This window comes from Lissotriton helveticus, chromosome 9, assembly GCF_964261635.1.
Source record: "Lissotriton helveticus chromosome 9, aLisHel1.1, whole genome shotgun sequence".
Classification (NCBI taxonomy): Eukaryota; Metazoa; Chordata; class Amphibia; order Caudata; family Salamandridae; genus Lissotriton; species Lissotriton helveticus.
This window is the reverse complement of record NC_136070.1, coordinates 550,747,900-550,771,550: the sequence shown is the minus strand read 5'-3', so window position 1 is coordinate 550,771,550 and position 23,651 is coordinate 550,747,900. Positions and strand designations below refer to the sequence as shown.

The 23,651-nt window shown below is 46.9% G+C and overlaps 1 protein-coding gene across 1 annotated transcript in view; it reads left to right on the top strand.

Moving 5' to 3' along the window:
- Positions 1-23,651, top strand: part of LOC144781543 (solute carrier family 22 member 6-A-like) — a 623,507-nt gene that overhangs the window by 589,760 nt on the left and 10,096 nt on the right. The window contains exon 9 of the mRNA XM_078660448.1: positions 2,224-2,427. Within this exon, the coding sequence (XP_078516574.1) occupies positions 2,224-2,427 (204 nt within the window). The remainder of the gene's footprint in view (positions 1-2,223; positions 2,428-23,651) is intronic.

Genomic DNA, 23,651 nt, shown 5'->3' with positions numbered 1-23,651 from the left:
GCTCCTGCGCACGGCCCTGATGTGCTGGAAGAAAGCACTAGCATATACATCAGCGACAGTGCCCTTCGCGGAGAACGTCCCCCTGTTAGGCATTCCAACACCGCAGGGTAGAATCACACAGCGCAGACTACGGCCCTGGGCAGAAGCTGGGGTGGAAGATGTGGGCGCCTTTTTTGGGGACGACACTTTGATGGATCATGACTCCTTTCTGCAGGTCACGGGTGCTCCCCAGAGGTTGTACCTGCTGCACGCTACAGTGTCCCACTATATAAGACATACCTGGGCTCCACAGAGACTTAAACCTACGCAACACAAATTGGTCCACTTGCTCTATTATATGGGAGCGGGTGGCCATTTGGTACGGTGGCTTTATACGGGCATCAGAGGACATGCAGCTATTCCACTCACCACACTTAGAGACACCTGGGTACAGGACACAGGAGAGGTACTGTCTGATAAGGCTTGGCAGATTGTTCTTGAGCATCCCAAGAAGGTGTGGAGGAACGTCAAATTTAAATTCATGCAGGTTATGGTGCTCCATAGGGCGTACCTTACCCCCCAGAGGCTGCACAGAATGTTACCAGACTCCCCCCACTGTTGCCCACGTTGTAAAGAGGATGAGGCTGGTTTCCTCGACATGCTATGGGCATGTCCGCGACTGCGAAGTTACTGGGCAGGGATTTGCCAGGTACTGCGTAAAGTCACTGCCCTGCCGGTGCCAGAGGACGCTCTGTATTGTTTAGTGGGGTCCCGTAAACGTTCTAAAAAACAAAAAGCTAAATTGAAGTTCCTAGACTTGGCCCTGGCATTAGCAGTCAGAGCTTTGACGATGAGATGGAAGTCCCCCAGATCACCCAGAATATCTTTGTAGCAGTCTGACCTGATGAGGTGGGGCAAGGTGGAGGGTGCGGTGTTGAGACGGGAGGAGGAGAGAGGACAAAGAAAGCATCCCATAGCGCAAGACTGGGAAATTATGCTGTTAGAACTGGAGGAGATGGAATTGACACCATCGCAGGCAGATGGGACGTAAACTGAAGAAGAATGCATGGTGTGTCAGTGTGTGTAGTCTAGGATAACAAGAGCCCAGAAACGCACAAGTTTAGTTTTCTGTAACCCTTACAATGTACCGAGTTAGCTCGACATCAGCGTTAAGGAGTGCCACATTCTGGATTTATTATGACTAGGAGACGTACGGGGCAGGGGTGGGAGTTGTGGGGAGGGAGGGAAGGGTCGGGCGTTTGATTCTTTCTATTTTCGTTGGTTTTTGGGCTTGTTAATAACATGCTGTACTGAATAATGATGCTCATGCAAGTGCTACTATAGAATAGCATATCAAAAAAGTGTATGGAATATTATACATTCCTGTTTTCTTTTAGATACGGTACATGCCATGATGTTACTGCAAATGGCCGACATGTTTTGTTGGGGAGAAAAAGAGAAAATTACTGTATTGCATATTAAGTGAAAATGATATGATGTATTTACTATTGTGCAGTCGAGAACAAAGAGTTTAAAAAAAAAGAGGAGCACGCTTGATATGACGCGGTAAGTGCGCCTAGCGTGGCGTGGCTCAGAGGACCATGGGAAGTGTAGTTCCTAGGTCCGTGAGCATGCGTATAGGAAGGACTCGCATTTACGCGAGCCCTATTGAATTACAAATGGCAATGCGTGGGGGCAACAAGGCACGAGGGGGGTGGCAAAAAGTCATGAGACTGCAGTTGGAGTGTTAGGGAGGGATGGGAAGAAGTGTTAGGGAGGGATGGGAAGAAAGTAGTCTGTGCAGTGAAGGGGCCAGTAGCCACGGAAGGATATAAATGACTGACATTGCTGTCATGGAGAGGGACTAACCAGCTTAAAGCGAATCAAAAGACAGCATTTGTAACCTAAGCCAATGAAGAAGATTGGCCGGAGAGTGGGCGGAGCTTCCACGAAGCTTCAATACTAAAGTGTATACTGCATGCTTCGCAAAGCGATGGCAGCGCATTCGCGCTGCATTGCTAGGCGAGACCTAAAAAAGGAGGAGAATACAGAGCTGAAATATTGACACCATTCTTTACATTCAAAAGTTTAGTCTGCCATGCTGCACACTGACTTGCCGAGGCATAGGAGAGTATGGAAGTCTGGTGGGCAATGATGTTTATGTTTCAATGTTTGTTCATTTTTCATTCCTGTTAAATTTCCTCATAGAAAATAAGGCCCTTGTTCTTTTCTCCATTTCCACAGGCAGACTGGCTTGGGATTTGGCAATACCATGGCCCGCGTGGGAGGTATGGTGGCACCTATGGTGTTAACAACCAGAGAGTATTATCCATCCCTGTCACTCATCATCTTTGGGGGAGCTGCCATTACATCAGGAATCATAGCCTACTTCCTACAGGAAACCCTTAATGAGGCCTTAATGGACACCATTGAAGAAGTTGAGAGCAAGTTAGTACTGCGTTGACAATTATTTCTGCTGCCAAGTCATCCATCCTATCAGCAAAGTGGGAGGGAAATGATCATAAATTGGTATTTATTTAGCGCTGGATCAATGGGGCCTCGAATTATTTCATTCATCCACTGAGAGAATAGGTTGAGAGGGAGTGTTGCTGAAATTGGTGATCAAGGATTTTCCAGTAAAACGTTTGCTCCAGCATTGTGCTATTTTTCACTATGAAAGAGTGGGTGCCTATTGGGACAGGAAAGTCCCCTGCATGATGTACAGTCATGTTCCCTGCCTTGTGAGCTCAACTGCAATTATTTTGGTATCCTGTTTTTAAAAGAATCAGGCATTAGCACAAAGCCCTAGGCCTATCCTTAGACAGTGGAATGAAGTCCATGCAGCAGGGTGATGGCAGTGTAGCTTGCTATTTTAATCAGATGTTTTGTCTGGGTCACATGATTGGAGGCCTACTGGCCCACTCATGTAAAGTTCCAAAGCTTCACCAATTCCTAGAGCTAATATCACTGTGCACATTCTCTGGTATGTCTTTGTGAGACTAGCATGGTGTATATACCATGTGTATGAGTGAATGTAAGCAATTGAGGCTTGTAGTTCTATTTTGGAAGGCAATGGCCTGTTCATGTGCTCAAGATGTAGGCATGTTTTATTCCCCAGGCAGTGGAAATGTACTGTTGACATTCCTGAAGCTGATGGGAGGAGATTTAGACAATCAATCAATCAATTAATACACTTTTAAAGAGCGCTACTTACCCGTGAGGGTCTCAAGGCGGTGGGGGGGAGAGGGGTGCTGCTACTGCTCGAAGAGCCGGGTCTTGATGAGTCTTCTGAAGGTCAGCAGGTCTTGGGTCTGTCGTAGGGGGATGGGGAGGGTGTTCCAAGTCTTGGAGGCGAGGTGGGAGAACGATCTGCTGCCGGAAGTCGCTCTTCGGATGCGGGGGACTGTGGCGAGGGCGAGGTCGGCAGAGCGAAGCCCTACTGTGAGGAGCATCACTCCACACAAAGGCTGTCTGTGAGGCAGCCTGGAAATGGCATGTGAAAGGCAAACCAAGCCACACTGATTCTGAAAGTGCAGACAGAGAATACTCATTCACTTTATGCTTTATCTGTACAAATGGGGGACCTGATGATCAATATGGTATTCCAGTTCCAAGTTATCTGTGATCAAGGGAGGCGGTGTCCCAAGAGTAGTGATTGTTTGCCATGCAACAAGAGCCAGCATCTGCATGACAGCCAGCTTCCCAGGTGTGAGGGGGCACCACTTGGAGACTGATCTGAATGAAAGAGCGGTCTACCTGTCCTTAAGCGCCTGGATGATGGCCTGCCTGAGAAGAAGAGCGAAGGAGAGAACCTACTTTGCCGGAGGTGCTAACAGAACAGGCTGAGCAAGAAGCAAAAGACCCCTGAGCTGTGAATCTGTTTGCCCAGAACACACTAAAGAGGGAACAACCAGCAGGACCCTGACCCAGAGCATTTTCTCTCTTTCCTGCAGTGACCCATGATGTTGTGCTGCCCTGAAATGTTGTGAAGAGGGCTGAGTTGCAGTGATTCCAAAGCAGCAGGACTGGGGCATTGCCAAAGTGTTCATGAGTGGACTGGCCTATTGTCACCCTGAATGTACATGCCCATTGCTGTGATACTGTCCTGCAGTGTGCCCAAGGCAGACTGTGCCATTGGGATTTTGAAGTGGCAGGACCATGGTACTGACTAAGTGCGCCCAAGCAGACTGCACCACTGTGATCATGACCATTGTGGGCCATAGCAGACTAAGCTGCTGTATCTCCATAGAGAGTGGATGCAGAGCCATCGTGCCACTGGAAAAGTTGCAACTACACTGTCCTCATACAGATCTAAGGGGAGGAGGGGGACTTTCAGCCCCGAGCACAGTGGCTCCACACCACTGTGAATTGTCGTGCCTAATAGCAATTTTTTTAGAGTATTAAAGTACTTTTGTTTATAAAAGCATAAGTACTGGGTTGGATAGTTGGCGCTTGGTCATTTTTGGGTTCTGCGCCTAATGCATTCCACACTACCTCCCCAGGAAGCCTGTGACTACTCACATCGATACCATTGACAGCAAAGCGCTGAAGGGATTTGATGTGGCCCAGTAGTCCCTGATTTGCCCCATGGCCGCCCCAAATGGGGTCTGACACTGGCATTAGTTAGGGGACTGGGTAAAACAAGTATGTCATAGCTGAAGTTTGATACTTGAGTGGAGGTTTCAGGTGGAGTCAGATGAAGACATGTCAATAGCACAGCTCCTTCAAGTAAGTGAAGATGATAGTCCAGGAATTACTCACTGTTTGTAAACATTTTCGATAGCAGAAGACCCATATTTCAGTGGAAAATACACTTGACTTTGAGGCAAGTAGAAGGGATTTACGTGTTAAAAAAATAACTTATAAGAATCTACAAAACAGATAGTGGGTGTTTCAGAATTGAGGAAAACAACTGACAGGCAGGAGAATCATCCTTGCTGTACTGCACGATGAAATAATTAGAAGTTAGTTTCCTATGTCAAAATATCATGCACAGAAATATTGTCTGACATAAATAATATATCTAAAATAACGTTCACAATTAAATCCATTTGGTGTTGATTTTCTATTAATAACTCTAATAAATTGGGCACTGTTTTGTAAATGATTATTTAGGACACAATATTTAAATCAGGTGATATTCTGACAACGATGATCTGGCAACACACTCAATGACATGTCGTTGCTTTTAGAATCAGATGGTCTTTTAACTCCAGCTACCTTAGTAGTAGAACTTTATTGTTTGATCAATAAAAATCATTACAATGGTAAACATTTATCAAAGATTTTAAAAAACGTGTGTCGATATTACTAAAGTATTTACACAGTGCAAGAGACGCATTTTATCTCAGAGCTGTGTCTTTGCTTTAAAAATTGTATTTAGTTTTTTTGTTTTTTTCTCTGGGGATCCTCCTGAGGGTGTCCATTTAGTCCATTCGTATCGTCACAGTGGGTTAAAAAGAAAGATTCATCCATAAATAATTAAAAAGACCTGGCCATCCATCTTTGTTAGTGAAATGTTAACTTCATCTAATCAGTGCAACTTGATAACGGGCAATTAAAAACAGTCAGGACCATGGTTGGCCCTTCTGATTTAACATCTGCTAAGGTCACATGCCAAGACCCTAGTCGTTGAGGATGAGTGGTTGATACTGCTGATAGCGCGGGTCCATTAATGTGGTGAAGGCCCTACATATGATTGTTTAAATGTTCTTCAGGCGCACGGGGGGGCAAGAGGTAATCTGTGTGAAAAAAGGCCGTTATCAGCTCATATTTGGTGTAGCAGAGGGCTTAGACCGCCCTTTTACAATTGACTATTATTTACTTGCTGGCTCTCTCTGATTGTAAATATTCTTACTGCTCTTGTCATAAACTTAGTGAACCGGATATTGAGCAGTGAATTGTCCGGATTCATTGAAGCAATGATAGCTTGTCGGCACGTGCGGATGCCAAGTTTATTCTATTTGCTCTTTAACAAGATTTTTCGGTCGTCAAGTAGTGAGGAGCAGAGACATGCCACATGCTCAAACGTTTCCTTGCTACTCCCGCACCCCCTGCACATTATATTAGTGTTTACGCGTTGCCAGCTCAGCAGGTGGTACAGGAACAGCCATTCACCCATTCTGAGGGCCATGAATCTTTTTTTCCATAGCACAGATATGGGGCCATAATCCCTGGTTGGAACCATGATACAATTTTCCAGGCATGCTTACGTTGGTCCAATTGTGCTCTGTCTGAATGGAAGGACCAAAGGCGCACGTTCCTTTTAATGTGGATTTTCAGTGCCTGCTACGGTGGATTCGAGCTCCAGATTTCTTCTGAGTCCAGGAGTTTTAGGGAGTTTTGTAGATATCGCCAATATGATCTACCAAGTTGTCCGGCTGAGATTTCCTGCCACAAGAGAGCCTCCAGGCTTCCTTCTCTGGAGGTACGCAACTTATTACACAGCCTGATGAAGGCTCAGGCCCCTACTGCTTGATGGTCTTGAAGGCCATACTCGAGACGTATTTGAGCGGGAGACTAAGATTTTGGAAGGCTCAACACTTCTTTGAATATTCTTGTTGTTATTTTATTCACAAGGGTGTTGTCCTTCCCTTGCATGATCTCCTGGCTGTAAGTGAGAACATTGATGGTTTTTGCCTTCATGACTGTTATGAGTGGGGTCAGACTCGGCCCGGACTGTTGCCTGGCAAGAGTCTTGAATGCCACCTGGATTGTCAAAGCTTTGGCTTCTACCTTGTCTCTATGTTTGGAAAATGAGGCCCTTCTATCCATGTTGACCCCCAGGTACTTATATGAGATGGCTTTGTCAACACTTTTGCCATCGTACAGCCAGCCGCCTCCTCGATATTTCCTTGACCCAAAGGTGATTGCCCTTGTCTTTGTTAGGTTCAATTCCAGTTTGTTCCCGCTGGTGTAAAGGAACAATTGATCCTGGAGTCTCTGTAGGCCTACCCTGGTGTGGCTCAGCAGCACTAAGTCGTCCGTGTACAATAGATTGCTGACTCTTACCCCGGCAAGGTTTGGAGGATGAGAATTAACTTCGTCGAGTGACCTTGACAGGTCGGAGATGAAGAGATTGAAAGAAGGAGTGCTGATACACATCCTTGTTTCCCTCCGCATGATGTTGGGATTTTCCTTGAGGTATATGATCCGTCCCCAAGTTTTATGCAGATCCATGTGTTGGTGTGTAGCACAATTATTGCTCGTAGAAGAATTGGTGGAGTCCACCATTTCCGCAATTTGAGACATAATAGACTACGGGGTACGCGGTCAAAGGCGGCCTTAAAGTCCACAAAGCAGCCATGCATTAACATTCCTGAGGAAGCCGATTTTTCCAATAAGACGGATATTGTAAGCAAATTTGTTATGGTGCCTGATTTTTGCATAAATCCTGTCTGGTTGAAAGGTATTAGATTATTTTTTGTTGCCCAAGACCCCAGATCTTAAAGGAGCCGTTTGGCATAGTATTTTGATTCTAAGTCCAGTAGGGTGATCATCCTATAATTTTTAGGGTCTGATCTCTTGCCTCCCTTATAGATTGGATGTATGATGGCGCCATGCCACGATTCTGGTAATTTCAAATTGGTCCAGCAGTGGGAAAAAATAGGTGCCAGTTGATGGTCCCAGAATACTGTGTCATTTTTTAACAAAGCCTGTGGTAGCCCATTTGGCCCCGGGGCTCCGTCTGTGCGACCCTCGGTTATAATTCGAACGGTTTTATCCATGATGGTTCCAAAATTTGTAAGAACATGTTGGAATGGTTCTGGGGGCTGGAGCGGTGCCGGTGGCGTCCTTATGTTTGATTCCGCTTTTTTCTTTAGTGAATCTGCATCCATTGTGCCTAATGGTTGGCAGTAGTTGCGTTGTTGGGCCAATACCGGGGACTTTACCAGTGGACCAGCTTCTTTTTCTTGTTCCTCGAAATGGGTTGTTAAATAGAGTACCCATTCAGCTTCGGAGACGTTGGCGCTACTTTGTCCTCCCTGCTTGTGTGTTTTGGAGTTGACGAGTGACCAGAAAGCTTTTGGGTTATGACTTCTACTTGCTTGTGTCAGTTTTATCCAAAACTGTTCGGAACGTTTTTTTCGAGGAATATTGCTTGTCAAAGTGCTTTCTGGGCTACCTTATATTTTTTGAATATCTGATCTTCTCCTAGGTGCCTACGAGCTTTTCTTAGCGTACTGTTACGTATTGATTTTAATTTCTTAATTTCATCTGTTGTTATTGCTAGATTACATTTTTTGTTTTTTCTTGAAGTACGAGAAAAGTTTTTGAGCAGTTCCCGGGAGAAGGTGTCCCATGCTGTAATTGGCGATGGTTCATTGGTGCTCCTTAGGTCTTGCAGGGCTCTAAATTTGCCCATTATTGCTGGTATAATTGTATCTGACCATTTCAGCCTTTTGAGATTTTCGGTGTTATCCCCTCCTGAGATTTGGCTTGTTGTGGCGTGATGTGCTAAGTGAAATGACAAAGTGATCACTTGAGGATGGTGATCACTTTCACCTCGAGCGACTATGGCATAATTCTTGATCAGGGGTAGGATGTCCTTATTACAGATGGTGTAGTCTAGGAACGAGTGAATATGACCATTTGATCTTGTCCAATTTGGTGGATTGTCCTTAGGGAAACGTCCATTCAGGATTGTGTAGCCCAGAGCACTGAGTTGTAGCACCATGTATTCGCCGAGTTTGCTATATTTGGTGCCGGTAGGTTTTGTTTGTTCTAGAATGTCTGGCCATGGTGCAACATATTCTTCAGAAAGTTCTTGAAAGAGGTTTGTATTATAATCACCAGATACTAGGCAGGCTGGTCTTTTGTACTTACTTTCTAGGTTACACAGGGTTTGGATTAAATGGTTGAACTTGGTTTTTTTCTCCGTAATACTCTGTGAAATATAAACGTAGATCAAGATCAGTTGGTCAGTCTGTTTGGGGTTGTCTGTCCTTATACCAGAGATCCAGTCTTCCTTAAGTTTCAATTGGACAATATTAACATTTAGCTTAACTGAGATGTAGATTGAAAGACCGCCGCTGGGTCGGCCAGGTTTATGTGACCTCTGAGCGGGGACTCTATATTCCAGGTATCCTTCTATTGGAAGACTGACCAGGGACCATGTTTCCTGCAATAGTATGACCTTGTGGTTTTTTAAGAATGTTATCCCATGGGTAGATTGAAGTTTCGTAGTGAGACACTCTGGGAGGCCTTTAAGGCGTTTATACGAGGTATCCTCATTTCTAAACATGCTGGAGTCCTCAAGTCCATCCGTGATCGCCTGGCGCTTTTAGAGCGCAGGCTTAAGGATATTGAAACACGTCGTCTTCTTGACCGTAGCACGGACCTGACACAGAAAATAGCGCAAACGATTAGAGAATATAACGAGGAAGCGGATGCTGAGGTGAAGTATCTAGGAAAATACGCTATTGCCAAGTCTTATGGAGAGGGGGAACGCCCAGGGGCGGTATTAGCGCAGATGGCCAAGCAAGGTAGACAGAATGACAGGAAGGCAGCTATTCGCTCTCCTCTCACTGGCAAGGTTCTAGGAAAAGCGGAAGCAGTGGTTTGTTTCCGTGAATACTACGCTGCACTGTACGCTTCGAGAGGCCCTATGTCGGAGGAGCGTATCATGGAGTATTTGACACATATTCAATTACCTTGGCTTAAAAACACACACCGCGAATTCCTGGCACGTCCATTTGGTAGGGAAGAGATTGTCTGGGCGCTGTCATCGATGAGGGCAGGTAGCGCACCGGGAAGTGACGGCTTCCCTGCCACCTTTTATAAGACATACTCAGAGCTGTTGATTCCTAAGCTACTGAAATTAGTGAAACAGATCGCAGAAGATGGGAGGATGCCCCCGACAATGTGCAAGTCGGTCATTATAGCTCTTCTCAAACCGGGTAAGCCCCCAGAGGACTGTGCTTCCTATCGACCGCTATCTCTTCTTAATGTGGATGCAAAGATCTTTGCAAAAATAGTAGCAAATCGTATCAGTCCGCTGATGCCTACCCTGGTGGCCCCCGAACAAGCGGGATTTGTCCCTGGCCGTACCTTAACCTACAATTTGTGTACGGTATTTGCTGCCTTTCAACATACCAGGCAGGAGGTGCCCGCAGTTGCGGTGTTCTTAGATATGGAGAAGGCGTTTGACTATTCGAATGGCCTTTTCTACGAGCAGTATTACAACGCATGGGAGTTGGGGAGCTGTTCATACAACTAATTACCACACTATATTCATCACCACAGGCGCGTATCTGGGTGGGATCGTTCACTGCGGAACCTTTTAGCATTGAGCGAGGCACCAGACAGGGTTGCCCCCTCTCCCCCCTCCTGTACGCCCTAGTAGCGGAACCACTCGCATGCCCCCTCAGGGAATACCATGGTCACTGAGGTATCCGCTTTCCTGGCTACAACCTGATAGTATCTACGTATGCAGACAACACTCTTCTTTATGTACGAGACCCAGACACAAACCTATCGAGGGTTTGGAGAGAGGTAGTTTTGTTCGGATCATTATCTGGGATTATGGTTAACTGGACCAAAACGGTGATGTTCCCCCTTACTCCGGCCACCAACAGAATAGATTCGGACTATCCCATACAATGGTCCACTGATTCGGTCAGATATCTAGGCATAAAGCTCCACACAGATGCGGAAGTGGTCCTACGGGAATATTATGGCGTTGCAATCTCAAAACTCGAGGACGACATAGAGAGGTGGATTGGCCTCCCCCTTTCCTTAATGGGCAGGATTTCGTTGCTCAAGATGATTGTACTTCCCCGATTCCTGTTTTTGTTCAGTAATATCCCCATGGTGTTATCTAGCAATTTTTTTAGGCAACTGCACTCATTGATATTACGATTAGTCTGGGCCGGTAAACAGCCCAGGGTAGCTTGGGATATCCTTATTCGACCTTACGAGGACGGAGGTTTACAGGCTCCTGATTTGGAGCTATACTATCGAGCCGCTCAGGGTGTGCATGCGTCTTATTGGATACACGGTCCAGCCAACGCCCCTCACATTCTCATTGAAGGCATAGTTGCTGATCCGACACCGCTACCGGCACTTATGGCTCGTCCCAGAGATATCGTACGGGCATACTAGATTCTCTTAATGCGGTGACTCACGCCTGGTACCATCTAATGGACGCTCAGGCCTGCTCACTGCTATACGCACCGGGGGCGAAACTAGAATGGTGCTCATGGCTGGATCCATGCAAGGATAAGGGAGTTATAGCGGCCCTGGCAAAAGTACAGATACGCACCATGGGGGACCTCTTCCTTCACGGCACGGTCCGTACCTGGGAGGAGGTAATTGTGGAGGGAGGTCCGAGAGTACCACCTCTGGCTAGATTCCAATTTCATAGAGTACGAAGCGCCCTATGAATGTTACTTGGTGAGGACATGGAGGAACCACCTACAGTGCACTCATTTGAGTATGTGGTCACGGCTAAATCCCCAGCGTGACTCATATCACGTCTCTATCGCGACACACTGACCGAAAGAACATCACCATATACGAAACCTAGGTTGGCATGGCAGTCCGATCTGGGGATAGATCTCCCAGAGGATGAATGGAAATATTGCTGTGCCAATGTCGGGAAGATCTCTTTAACACCTTGGGTGCTTGACTCATTCCCCTCCTGTGCTGACATTTATTGAATCCCATTGTTCATGACGAGCTCAGCTCGTCATGAGCACACGAGCAGTGTGCATCATGACGAGCTGAGCTCGTCATGAGCATCGAAGGGGTTAAATGGCAGACACCGACTGTTACATTTTAAATTTTTAAATAGGGTATATTATTCACCTGAGCGTCTGAATAGGTATGGATTGCGAGACGATCCCAGCTGTGTACGATGCAGGGCACCCACTGCTGATTTCTTTCATTTGGCATGGATGTGCCCGAAAGTGGCTGCTTTTTGGCATGAAATCTATACCGAGGTAAACAGAGTCACTGAACTAGCGTTAACCCCTAATCCGCTGCTCGCTCTACTGGGATATTCCAAAGATATAGCACCGGAATTTCGCCGATTGATAGATATAACCTTCCTAGTAGCTAGACGGTGTGTGGCACTCACCTGGATGAAAGGGCCGTTCCAACATTCCATAAATGGACTACTGACATGGTATATTGTTGCACACAATCAGGCCTATACTGCGAACTATTACCCCCAAGAAATCGACCAAAGAATTACTGGGCGCTGTATCTGGAGAGGATACCAGTGGCGGTCACTGATGACACTGACGAAACGCGATCTGCCTTGGGGTCGGGGACATGAGAGGACACTACAGGACAAGCACATACCACGCTGATACATTCACTGCCAGTGCATATAGGCCGAGACTACCTATTGTTACCCCTAAAAGTAGGTAATGGAGTCACAACAATGGTGATGGGTTAACTTCGTGTTATGGAAGGAAGTCTGTGTTGCCCACTGGGGGTGCTGGGGCGAGATGTTCGAGTACAGACACTGTATATTTTTGCATTTCGCATGTGGGAATGATTTATTGTAGCTGATGCTCCTGTCACCGGGGAGATGGAGGTTATCACCAAGTATACCATGCATAGATCACATTGTATGATTACTTTAATCCGATGTGTCTGCTGATGTCGTTACCGAACTGACTGTAATACAATATGTTTTTCCTTTTTGTTATGTTAGATATATCTCAAATAAAATAATTTTAAAAAAAAATGTTTTTTAAAGTTTCGTAGTGAGGCCGTTAATATTCCAAGAGCATACTGAAAGACCGGGCTGAGTGCTGATTCAATTTTGGTTTTCCCCGTCCAGGGCCGCTGGCAGCCAAGCCCAGACAGACGCCGTGATTTTGACCTCCTCTGTTGCAGGGCATATGGCACTTCCTGGGGATCGGCCTTTAGGGGATCTTAATATTGAAAGAGATGAAGGTCCTGGTTGATCGAGTAAGGCCGGGGATTTTGCAAGAACCGATGGATACCGTGGTTCCGCTTGTTGAACTGCTTTAATTCCCCATGTATTAAGTAAATCAGACATTGTTAGAACCTGCGCCTTGATTACTGCGGTTGAAAAGGTGATTAACGTTGGTTCGGTGAGTTGATTACTTCCGATGGGTCTGAATTCAATCGAAGTTATATCGTTGGATTTAATATGGCACAGTTCAGGGTTGTTTTTAAAAAGTTTCAGAATGTTCCCCCTGTTCAGGATGTCATGTGGTCCTTGAGTGTGATATTCAGGAATAAATAACAATTTCGTTTTTGGATCTGTTGTTGTCGAGATCTGGAAGGGGGTCTTATGTTTCTTGTTATCTATTGTCTGGGGTAAATTAATTCTCCTTTGGGTATGATGTAATTGTTGCTTGTGTACCACTTGTTCTTCTTGAGGTTGGTGGTCCTCAATCTTGGGGGACTGTTTGCCCGTTTGTATTATGTCCCGGTTCTTGAATAGTGTTATTTGAAAATTCTCTTTGTGTCTTGACCTATACTCGTTCTCATGCTGGTCTATCTTTTCCCGGTTTTTGTTATCCCTTAATGAATTTACCATATTTGTTAAAGCTATCGGGTCTTCAGGTCTGATCGTAACCATATGGGGCAATGTTTCTGACTTGATGGCTCCTCCTGACTCATCTAGGGGCAATTGGTATGGGGACTTTACTAAGAACTCGTCCGTGGCTACGGATGTGTCCTTATGATTTTTACTGTTGGCGGGAGATGATAACATCTTACTAGTAGACTCTGTGGGTACTTGCAAAGATGAGTTTTGTGATAGTAAAAAGATGCTATCAGAACTCGCAGAATTGATTGAGCCACGTCGTGTGTTATCCTTTCCGGCGTGGGGGGGGGCATTAGTCGTGTTTTCGGTCACTGTGCAGCGTTTATTGCGTTTTTTCCTTAGTCTCTTCCTTTCCCTTTTGCTTAAATGTTGGTTTTGAAGGGGTTTATTCATAGGTCTTGACCTCGAGTATACGTCTCGAGTGTCAATATCTTGCCTTGTCTCAGACGTAAGCAGTGTTTCTGTTTTTAAGGTGATGTTATTTTTATTGCTTAGTTTTGCGGTTAGAAAGATACTGAACTCCTTGGGAGCCACTTGATTATCTGAAAACGGTACTGGTACTGTAACGTTGGTCAGTTGAATATCAGTTTTTGCAGGTAAAACCTTGTTGCCGTTGCTGATTTTATTATGGTTTATGCTTTGATCGTTATCTTTCTGAGTAGTTACGTTATTTGTGAGCAGGCATGAGTGATATGGTGTATCATGCAAACCTGATGGTAATTTTCTTATATCTGTCAAGACCAGGGCAAGGAACTGGGGAAGCGTTTACAGGCTATCAATGATTGGTGTGCAGCAGCATATTGCTTGGGTCAGGTTGACTTTGGATTGTGCTTTTGTAATTAAGACGTTCAAGCCTTCAAATTTATTGTCAATCCCTGCCGTGTATACTGCTAGTGTGTTTAAAAGGTCAACTTGTAAATCGAATTTATCTGAATGATAATTTAAAGCCGATACTGTGGAATGTAGAGTTTGTAAAAGCTGGGGCCAGACGGCGGTGAATTCAAATACTATGGGGTTGAGACCTTCAGTCTCATCTTCTGTTTTATTTGATTCTGTTTTGAAGAAGGATAAGTCCATGAGGGAGTGGCCATTGGGTTCCCCTTGGTTGGCCTCAGCAGTTTCCTGGTGGGCCAAAACGGGTGGGGTTGTTGGTGTTAATGGTTTAATGATACCCGGAGTGGTCCTGGTCCACTGCACTGCTTGGGGGGAAGAATTTATTTTGTTTCCAGGGGAGACCGAGTTATCTATGAGAGGGTTGGTTTCATGCTGCGGGGGTAACCGGGTGTTGAGAGGGGAGTCATTGTCGCTTGAAATAGATATTGGGGATGAACACTGATCCTTGTTTAGTTGAAGCGCTTGTTGTAAAGTAGAAGACATGTCTCCAGACTGGATGACTGATCTTGGCCCCTTTTTTTCTGGCGTATGGAGTACGTTCCTTGTAGAACAACTGTCTGGAGGTGTGAGAGTGACCTGATTGTGGAGCTGTTCGTGGATCAGGGCCTGCACTTTAATCTGAACAAGGTGTTGGGAAGAATTTGGGATGGCTGAACTAATACAGACGATATTACATTGGGGTTGATTAGAGTTTGGGCTTTTGATCCATTTTTCTTAAAATAATCTCTGAGGGTCCTCTTTTTTGTATCGTTACGTGTTTCATCCTGCGTATTATGATGTTGAGTGAGGGGTGCTGGAGAGGTTATTATTTCCGTTGTGGTTGTTTGGACCGAGGTGCTAGGTTTATAATCATGATGCTGTAGAGGGGGCGGTGATGGTGCCTGGGGGGGATTGCACCAACTCCGATTCCCCAGGTGACTCTGTAAGGTCTTTGTTCAGCTTCTTGCAGATTTTTGTTGTTTCTTTCTTTTGCCTTCCGGACCGCATTGTGATGTAACTGTAGCTTAATGTTGCTGGGTTTCCTTCTTTAACGTTTTTGGCTTCCTTATGGAATAAAGGAACACCCGTGGCTCTTATAAATTGAGAGGTTTGACCTCAGTGGGCAACAGCCAGCCTTCGCTCTGTTTTTGGTTGATGGTTGATGGGTGTGGGGTACCAAGAGCGGGGCAGCAGGAGTGCACTAACCTGTGCTGGACCCTACTCAACCCCGCTGCACAACCCCTCTGCTCTTCCAACTCGCCCCCAATCACCGGTTTTGTACTGTGTCCAATGGGTGGCGGACTACTAACTACAAAGGGGTCCTTCCCTTCCTTTGCAAGTGTGCACGGCCAGGTCAAGGATACTCAAGGCTATTCTCTCTCCAGGCGAAACTTGGGATGACTCGGATGACTCTCCACACTTTCGTTATGGGATGAAACAGTTGTGTGGTTTAAAATGACTAAACTACTCCGCTCGGCCAGCCTATCCCATTGGTGAGTGAAGGTTTAAGGGGGGGGGCTGAATGGGAAGACTGAGTTGGAGGCTGAAGAGAGATAACAGGGGGATCAGGAGCAGGGCACACTGGGGCACCGCAGCTGCACCCAACCTAGTTGAGCCGCTTTCCGCGGCGCACCCGGGCACAACACTCTGCAGCCTCTGATAGCAGAGGCCGCGCTCCAGACCCTGCTCTCGCCTGCCCGGGTGTAAACGCAGACTCCTCGCTGGCTGCTCGCTCCTTACCGCAGGCTGCCTATGTTGTGACAGGGGCAGAGGCAGCAGTCAACAGTTCGCGGGTGCAGGCCGTGTGAAAACCGGGTCTCTACCGCGATTTGCCGATTCTCTGCAGTCCTAGATCCACGGGGGAGCCCCCGGGCGTCCTCTGGCAGTGGCAGCAGCAGTGACAGCTCACCTCCTCCTCGCCTGTTCCTCGCTCGCTCCTCGCTCTTCTCTCCTCGGGAGCCTGCACTGCCACCTAGCGTTCAAACATGGTCTGCGACTGCCGGCCACCCTCCCTTTAACGTGCATACTACAGTTACACATTCAGATCAACAACAGAATTCTTTGGAAGGCAGGGGGTCTCGTTCCCCCCGGCCGTATTTATTAAAAATATGAAACAAAATTAAAAATGTAATAAAATAACATTATTTACATAATTATTAAATGCAAAATTCAGACATTAGATTTACATCCAGTTTAGACAGGTATGGTGGGCTAACCTTAACAAATGTCTAATACAGCGTGGTTCCTAACCGAATCTAACATCCTGATATCAATTTGCAATTTAATAATTTCTGGTCCTACGGCAAGGTCGCTAACCGGTGTCAGATCCTTTTACCCAGCTACGCTCTCACGTCCAAGATGCGCATGCGCGACAAGGGCCCGTTTACCCTCGTGCGCTCCGTGAACTCCATTTAACCATAACAGGAGGGCCCTTACACTCGCGCCCTTAGCGTCATAGTGTATGTGTGGGGTGGCTACCAGCCTGAGGAAAGCGTTGACTCCCCTCCCCCGCACCCAAGCAAGCGGATATCCTGCACCTGAAGTTCTAGGAGAGACCAATGGCCCCTCCCCCTGGGCAACCCCTTTCGTGAATGGGGCCGCCCCCACCTAAGGACCTTAAATTGCTGCTCACCGATTATGACCTTACCGCCAGACCCACATAATAAATACGACAGTACTAATCTAAGATGGAAAAAAGGCCTAAGGAAAAAGAGTTAATGCAACAGCAAAACACACCCAGAAAACATATACATATTAACATTGCCTGTAAACGGGGAAAAAGAGCTTAAGGAAGACAAACCTTTATTCTCCTGACATTGCATAGCGTTACACCGTATACCTACCAGTGTCCTCACCAGAATTCTGCTATAAGGGGATGGAGGGTGGGGAAAATTAATGGCCCCACAGCAGGGCGAGGAGCGAGCCCGAGGAGCGCGGGCACAAAGAGGCCGCTTCCCGCGCTCCCCAGGTTGTTAAACACCCCCTAAGCCGCGATCCCGCCCCCTTGCCCCGGAAGCACAAAACTGCCTCCGGGGCAACCGGCGGGACACGCAGCCAACCAGCACTGGTGTAAGGGGGGGGGCCGGGCCCAGCCATGTGTGCGTGGGGGCCGAGTGCCCCCCCCTTTTCTCATGGTCTGCGACTGCCGGCCACCCCCCCCTTTAACGTGCATACTACAGTTACACATTCAGATCAACAACAGAATTCTTTGGAAGGCAGGGGGTCTCGATCCCCCCGGCCGTATTTATTAAAAATATGAAACAAAATTAAAAATGTAATAAAATAACATTATTTACATAATTATTAAATGCAAAATTCAGACATTAGATTTACATCCAGTTTAGACAGGTATGGTGGGCTAACCTTAACAAATGTCTAATACAGCGTGGTTCCTAACCGAATCTAACATCCTGATATCAATTTGCAATTTAATAATTTCTGGTCCTACGGCAAGGTCGCTAACCGGTGTCAGATCCTTTTACCCAGCTACGCTCTCACGTCCGAGATGCGCATGCGCGACAAGAGCCCGTTTACCCTCGTGCGCTCCGTGAACTCCATTTAACCATAACAGGAGGGCCCTTACACTCGCGCCCTTAGCATCATAGTGTATGTGTGGGGTGGCTACCAGCCTGAGGAAAGCGTTGACTCCCCTCCCCCGCACCCAAGCAAGCGGATATCCTGCCCCTGAAGTTCTGGGAGAGACCAATGGCCCCTCCCCCTGGGCGACCCCTTTCGTGAATGGGGCCCCCCCCACCTAAGGACCTTAAATTGCTGCTCACCGATTATGACCTTACCGCCACAGGCCAGCATAGTTGACCGACTATCTGGCCCCCCCCCAGCAGCCTACACTGAAAGGTCATATTTCCCTAATAAAACCCTCTACCCCTCTAGATGTTCCTTATCAATAGGGCATTCCCTGACTGTCAAATGGGCCCCATCCTGCAAGCAGAACCATCCCTCCCACCATGGCCAACTATTCTTTGCAATTGAGATGTTTGACATAATTTCTCAATCCAAGTGTTGATCCTCTTTACAGAGTGATTCAGCGCACTAATAGAGTCCACGCCCCTCTACTGCGGCCTAGGAAACAACTTTGATCCCCCTCTGGTGCAGTCTGAATTTATTGTTGCTAACCTGCTTACTACTGAGATTATCCCTTCCACCAGGACCCCCCTTTGCCCAGTTCAACCCAATCGGTATTACCCGCATGTCATATAATGACTGCGGGTAGTGGGGTGAGCCTATCAAGTACCTCACACTCCCCATTCTGGATGGACAGACCCCATCTATGGGTCCCTGTAGTTGCTGTGACCGGGGGTATCCTGTTCAAGTTGCAGGGTCTAAAGCTGGGGCTGGCCTACTCATAGGCACCTAACACCCCCTCTCGGTGCCGCTACTTGGCCTCCGTCATCTGCATCCTGGTGCACCAGGCCCTATACTTCCACCGCTAATTTCTGTTGATGCCACACCGTCATTGTTAGGCTAAGCCCTGCGCCAGCCTACCTTCTTAGCATGGAGCCTCCTAACCCTTCGCAGTGTTATTTATGAAGAAAAGGGGGCCTTGCGCCCAGGCGCCCCCCTAGCCGTATCCATTTCCCAACGAGGGTGATGTTACACCCCCTCCATGATTTGTGTTCCTGGTCAAACTGTGACGGCATACACCTGCCGTGCATTGCCCTGACCCTGGCAACCCAAAATGAGTGACCCTTACACACCACAAATTATGATACATGTGTAGCACCTTTACCCGCCGGCACCGCTTTCACCGTTGAAATGGCCGCTCATCACCCTTGATGCTTTTTCTTGACACTCCCGATCCAGGTGTAACGATCCTCTTGTCTGTCCACCTCCTGCAGTTGTGGAGTGGTGCCCTTCCCAGGTATCAACCATGGGTCCGGTCAGATATAAAATAAAAACAAACACAGACGATTAGTGCTTCTGGCCTCCGGACGAAAGATACAGTACACATGCATGTCCTATGTTGTTGTTACACGCTAAGCCTTAGCTAAGGTCTGCCCCAGATGCATTCCCATCACAACCTGCAACCGCCAGTGTGTCGCATAGCATCCCTCTTGTGCCACCTGCGGAACATTCACATTAGGGCTACCATAAGGGTGCCTGGTAGTATGACCTTCATGAAAGCCTAGACATGTAGTCCACAGTGAATGCCATAGCCCATCCATGATTACTTCAGGACAATACACAGTGAAATGCCGTGCAATGCGCTGTATGGTTAGGTAGAGGTTTCTGGCTTCCTAACGAAAGCTGCCCCACATGTGCCTGCAATCATCATTATCCTCAGGTGCTACGCCTTAGCTGAGATTAACCCCAGATGCATTTCTCTCATAACTCGCCGCTGCGAGTGGTCAGCATAGCATCAGTTTGTGACATGTAGCTCCTTCAACTCAGTGCTACCGTGGGGTGCCTCTTAGTATAACCTTGCCTGAGAATAAGCCTGCAGGCCACAGTGAGTGCCATCGCCCCTCTATGGTTACTTACTAGGGAAGGTCACCCACGACTCACTGCCAAGATAACTGCCATGCCATCGACAAGGATGTTATAAGTCTGCAAATGATTGCGCACCGCAATACGACTATGTTGCGGTATGTCAACGTCCGCCAAAGTAGCTGCCCCACCCGTGTCTGCATTCAATGTCCTCAGATGCTAGGCTTTATCTGAGATGAACCCCAGCAGTTAACTCAATGCTACCGTGTGTTGCCTATTAGTATAACCTTGCCTAAGACTAAGCCTGTAGGCTACAGTGAATGCCATAGCCGCCCCATGATTACCTACTGTCAATACCAAGCCAACTACCAGCACCTGGCGCTTAGGGCTATAGACACCGGCCCTCCCCATTGCTTATACCGTGTGGTGCCTATTAGTATCACCTTGCCTAAGATAAGCCTGCAGGCTACAGTGAATGCCATAGCCCCTCCATGATTACCTACTGTCAATACCAAGCACACTACCAGCACATGGAGCCTAGGGCTAAGACACCCGCCCCCCCACTGCCTATGTGATGCCGCAACTGGGCTCTTGGACACCTTTGAAGGTGTGACGACAGGGGCCAGGGTGTGTAGGATTATCAGGACCCCAAGAAAGTGGTCATTAGCGTGGATAAGTTCCACGCTTGTTGAAACTATCAGATCGGTTGATGCCATTGATAGTAGTACTAAAATGAGAAGACCTGTGAGATAAAAGCTTTTCCTTCGCGTGGGTCCCCATGTGTCACTACCTTGTGTGATTCCTGGTGGCCCCCGCAGTTCTAGCTCAACGCATTTGTGCTAATTTACTGTGTGTTAAATAAGTTTACTGACTGTAATTATTTGCCTCTAGCCTCATAAAGGGACTAGAGCGATGTGTTTAGAACACATACATATATTTTATCTACACCTGGTGTGGTTCTCCTTTCATTTACTCATTCATGAGATTATAGACTGGTAAAACAAGCTGCTTTACATTCCTCCAAGATTTAGCCTGAAGGCTGCTCTCCATAGCTACCACTAGGATAGTATTCTAATACGGTTGTCTTTAACCTACCATCAATAAGGGTCGTTTGGACTGGTGCAATGTGCCCACTAGCATATTGGACAGCATATGCCAGGCAACTTTCTCCCACTATGCTCCCATAATTCCCCTCAAGTTTGGCTGGAATGCAGCTCCCCTTTATAGCACTCTCAACATCATTGGCACACTAGATTAGTTCAACTCGTTAGTGCCCTCAGTGAAGTATAGCTCCATCCCTACCCAAGAAAGCACCCAGTTCAAGTCTATCCGGAGGTAAAGTGCTGCATAGCTTGTGCAATAAAGCAGCAGAGAAATCATGGCTCAATATTAGGAACGAGCAGGGAATTGTACTTCCACACCTGGCTCTCTCTCGCATGATCAAATGTTTATATTTGGTTGGTAGAGTGCAGTCCTAGCCGCCAGGGGTGGCGGCACTGTACAGATTTCATTTGTATTACAATGGGAGCATAGCAGACTGCCGCACACACACTCGAAAAGTGTACCAGGGCTTTTCAACTGGGTAGAGCTAGTTAGATCCCACAGTGCTAAATTTTTAAAGTAGAAAAAAATGGGCATGGGTCCTAGTCAGGCGGCCCTGACAGTTAGCCTCACCCCGTGCCCCTGCCTGCGCTGGGCTTGACATTACTATCACACCTACTAAATAAATGCCACCCCCCCTTGTAAGATTGTGCAATGGTAACATCATCAAGTGAGTGCACTGCAGTATTACAATGTACATCCACCTTTATGTGTAGAGTAACTAAAAGAAAGAAACACTCTAATTGGTACCTCGACATATTTTGTAAACAGAGCAGAATGAACACACTTGTCGGATTATTTTAAATTGCGTATTTAGTACCGAATCCTGTTTTTAACTTATACGAACGCATAGGAAAACAGACTGCTACGCCCGACGTGGAGCTTGAACCCATCACCTCGACGGGAAGGAACGTATGCTGTACCTACTGAACTAGCACGGGTACAACACCACTACCTATGTAATAGCCACCTTAAATGTTTAGAGGGATTCTGACAATTCTTTGACTTGGCGCCCCTGCACCTTTCAAATCATGACCCTGTTGTCCGCAAGATACCAGTACTTGTCACTGCCTGTTCAGTGGCAAAATGTAGCAATATTAGGTGTTTAGAGGGGTTCCTAGAACTTTGGGCCCCTGTGTCACTGCACCTGTTGGACCATTGAAAGCTTCTAAACCATTTTCCATGCATCATAGTGAATGTTTCAACAGAAAAACAACGAACAAAGTGTGAAAAAGGCAAACTGATTTTTCATTGTTTTTGCCACTTGTGTGTATAAATACCAAATTTCCATCGTGCAAGTACAGTTTACTCCATTCCAATTCTAAACAAGCAGCACATGTTGGACAAACGGATTTGTCCTGCTATTTGTCACAAGTGAAGAGTTCTTGTAATATTGGTGAGCAGTAACGCTGTTCTAGCCTCCAATATCCGCGCGTGAGTAGCTTCCAGTTTCTTTCTTTGCATTCCGGCACGTGCAGTCTTGTCTGTCTCATTATACAAGCACGACTACTAGCATCAGAATGGAAAGGAAGCCAGAAGGATTGCTAAGCCTTTCACGCATGAACCTCGGAAACGTGAGAGCTCCGAGTGATTCACTATTCTATAATATACACTTTGGGGCACTGCTGCGAAGGCCACAAATTCTCCCTAGTGCAAAAGAGACGTGTGTCATGCAGGCTTAATCACAAGCTAAAAGGCTGCGAGGTTTCCAAAGGAGAAACATTTAACACTCATTGTCAACAGTATGTCCGATTCTGGCTACTCAGCGCTTCATGTTTACAGACAGAATAAGCACTACGCAGGTCACACTAAGATCAGGAGACTCAACCTTTCAGTGAACACAATCTGTGATTGTTCGCAGCTGGTCCACACCTTCCAGTACTGGTGAGACAGAGCGACTGCTCACCCATAGGACACTCAAAGCCGTGAGCTAAGCTGATTCTTTTGCCAAGTGCATTTCAAGGACAGACCTCTACTTCTAACACGCTGCTGCTCAAATCTCATCATGTTTTCTTGTAGCAGCTTGGCTCCAGCTCACAATCTTTTTGCTCAGGTCAGCTCACGAGCACAGTCCTAAATCTGTTTAGGAACTCTACATGAGAACAGACCAAGCTGGCCCTTGGTACATGGGCCTTAACATGCTTTTATTCCGGGCAAATCACTTCATCTCCCTGATTTAAAAAAATTATATGAGCATGAACTGGTGTAACGCAACTGGCGCTCATGTAAAATGCCATAATACCGAGTTCATGCCACAATTACAGAGTAGCAGCTGCACCGCCACCACACACTCGTTTATGTTGCAGACTACACATGCCATCACTTCAGGAGAGGGGGTGCATTCACATTACGCGCTCTACCCCCGAGCTAAATTCATAAACCATCATCACAGCGCAGTCTGTGCGCGACGCCAAACCATGCAACAGCTGCTCCACAATGCATCCCGGGGCATCATGTACACTCACCCTTCCGGTGCCGAGCACGAGAGACTGCAGCATTCGGCGTCGGTCCCAATCCAATACCCCCAGCCGGCCCTCATGACGACAGCAGAATTCCTGGCTTGCACGACCTCGGGAAATAAACTGTTGCTGCCCTGAGCATTGTGAGTCCCACGTGAACCGCCCATGCCATCTGCAGCTCCTTGCCGTTCCGACGGAGCCCCTCTGTTATCACCATTTTTTCCTCGAGAATGGTATTTCAAACTCGTTCCTTCTTCTGCCTT